Source organism: Cariama cristata, unplaced genomic scaffold, assembly GCF_000690535.1.
Source record: "Cariama cristata isolate BGI_N322 unplaced genomic scaffold, ASM69053v1 scaffold22356, whole genome shotgun sequence".
NCBI lineage: Eukaryota > Metazoa > Chordata > Aves > Cariamiformes > Cariamidae > Cariama > Cariama cristata.
This window is the reverse complement of record NW_009623027.1, coordinates 19,050-21,487: the sequence shown is the minus strand read 5'-3', so window position 1 is coordinate 21,487 and position 2,438 is coordinate 19,050. Positions and strand designations below refer to the sequence as shown.

The window sequence follows — 2,438 nt, the reverse complement described above, 5'->3', positions numbered from 1 at the left end:
CCCCCTCTTGTGGCCAAGGGGGCCGCGGAAGGCAGCTCTCACGGCAGCCAGGGAGTGGACGCAGACGGCAGAGCCACTGAAGACACCGCTGTGGGGGGAACCGCGGGGCTGTCAATGTCCCTGTTGCTCCATGGGGACCAGGCATGAGCACGCCTATGCCCCTGAGCCCACTCTGTCCCCTGTCAGCCCTGGGGTCGTGCATGGCACCCAGGGAGTGACAGGAATCCCTTTGGCACAGCCAGTCCAGCCTGGGGGACCTCTGGCTGTGCCGATGCCAAACCTGATTGTTTGGCAGATGGGCTGGTGAACCAGCAGCAGGGAAAGCAGTGAAACAGCCGATGGCCCTTCCTCTGCCAGCCGGGTGCTGGTCCTGTCCTCGTCCTCCCCCCCCCAGGGCTCCCTGTGGAGCAGCACTGGTGAGGGGCTGGGGGGGCTGGACTAGCCAGAGCCCTGCTCACCTGGAGACCGTGAAGAGGCCAAAGACGAGGGGGTTCTGGGGGTCTCGGGTATGCAGGAGGAAAACATCCTCTGCAAACAGAGGAATGAAGGTGAGGCGCCCAGGAGCTGGCACACCAGCCCAGGGCATGCAGGAGGGCATCCTTGATCCCATGCCTCTCTCCCTGGGGGCATACTGGAAGGAGCAGGCATGGCAGACCAGTGTTGCTGCTGGCTGCAGACCAGGCTGTGCACTCACCCAGCTGGTCGAAGTGGGTTTCCGTGCCCTGGGGCCCAGGGATGGAGCACACCAGGCGGGCCTTGAGGAATGTGCTCCAGCGGTTGATGAGGCTGCGCTTCCCTCCGACATCATTCTGCCGGGCACCAAGAGCCAGACTCAGTCCAGCCTCCCTCACCGCCATGCGCTCCTCTGTCCCCGCAGCAGGACACCCCCAGCCATGAGCCCTTTGCTCTGTGGTAGGTGTGCGGTGACACCCTCACCTCTTGCTGTTGGCCCCTGCTTGGGACACCCCTGGGCCCAGAGGAGGTAGAAGCCCACCTGACGGGACACCCAGCCAGGGCATGCTGGCCTTCAGTGACTGACCTTGCAGACCCGAGCCACCCTGGCATGGATGTGCCGCCTCTCCCACTGCCCAGCTTCCATGGCCGTCTCGCGGAAGAAGATGTAGACCTTGTCATCATGCGGGTTGTAGGTATCAGGGATAGCGTAGGCACCGACGAACGCAGGCTCTGCAGGGGGAAGGAGCAGTATAACATGGCCCTGTGCCCTGGTCCGACCCTGTTGTACTGCCCTTGAAAGCCCTTGGGAGTAGTGTGAGGCGCTGAGGGTACACAGGGTGCCCTGTGGAGACCCTGCTACGCAGAAGGCAGAGCCCTGTTGCTGGTGCTCAGGCTGCAGAGTGCGTCTTGGAGCATGGGTCCCACCAGAGGCTTCATCAGTGCTTCCCCCCAGAGAGGAGAATGAGGCCAGGCTGCTGAGCTCTGGACCCACTGCTGGCCCCAGCATCTCCCCAGCAGGCAGCAGCGCCCACGGGTCCCCCCACTCCTACCGTGTAGCCAGTGGTCCTGGTTCTGCTCCGTACGGATGTAGCTCTGCTCAGCCCCGTGGACCCAGGTCCGGAAGAAGGCAGCGCTGCTGCCCATGAAATCACTGGAGGTGCCCGAATAGAGCTCCCCATCTGTGGGGTCAGAGGGGGGCATGGCTGGGTTGGGGTGCCACTGCTGGAGGTACCCTGGCAGAACTCCCCTGTGTCCTCGGAGGCTTGGGGAGGGTGAAGGTAGTATAGCCTGGCTGGGAGCCTCCTCCAGACCCGTGGCCCAGCACAGCTCCTAGCCCCCAACCTGCCCAGCCCTTCCACGGCGCTGGTACAAGGCAGGCAAGGCTGCTCGCACCGCACACCGCATGTGATCAAAACCCTGCCTTCGCAATTCTGTGCAGGAACCCCGAGGTTGGGGTGAGCCGGGGCAGGACCAGGCTCTGCGGGATGGCTCCTCTCGCTTGCACACGCTCGGGTGCCAGCCCAGGACCGCAGCCACCCACAGCAGAGCAGGGTGCAGGCACCGCTGCCGGTGCCTCCCAGCACAGACCATTCCCAGCGCTCCCACCTTCCAACATCGCTGCTGCTCCCCGTGCCCTCTTACCGACGAGGAGTCCCGTGAAGGGTTCATGGGGGCTGTACGGGCACCGTCCTCGCCCCGATTCCAAGGAGTGGGTCACCAATCGCATCAGGGGAGCCCCAGGACCCTGCCAGAGCCAAAGGAGAGATGTCAGCCCAGGGAGAGGCTGGAAACAAGCTGGGCATGTGGAGAAGAGTGGGAAGGAGGCTGGTGTGCTTGGCTCTGCAACGAGTGGGTCCCTCGAGGGCGCTGCCAGGACCTGGTCCCATCCCCAGGGGCACCTTGGCACTGCCAAACAGGGGCTGCTTCTCGCCATGCACAGCAAGGCCATGCAAGTCTCAGGGACTGTGCCAAGCTGGCTGGTC

The 2,438-nt window shown here is 64.2% G+C and overlaps 1 protein-coding gene across 1 annotated transcript in view; it reads right to left on the bottom strand.

Moving 5' to 3' along the window:
* The window catches only part of LOC104163544 (semaphorin-3D-like), a gene marked incomplete at its 3' end in the record, with an annotated part of 14,756 nt that overhangs the window by 2,902 nt on the left and 9,416 nt on the right, over positions 1–2,438 (bottom strand). Inside the window, 6 exon segments of the mRNA XM_009702583.1 lie at positions 2–88; positions 459–528; positions 695–809; positions 1,040–1,185; positions 1,506–1,634; positions 2,098–2,200. Coding sequence (XP_009700885.1) covers positions 2–88; positions 459–528; positions 695–809; positions 1,040–1,185; positions 1,506–1,634; positions 2,098–2,200 — 650 coding nt within the window.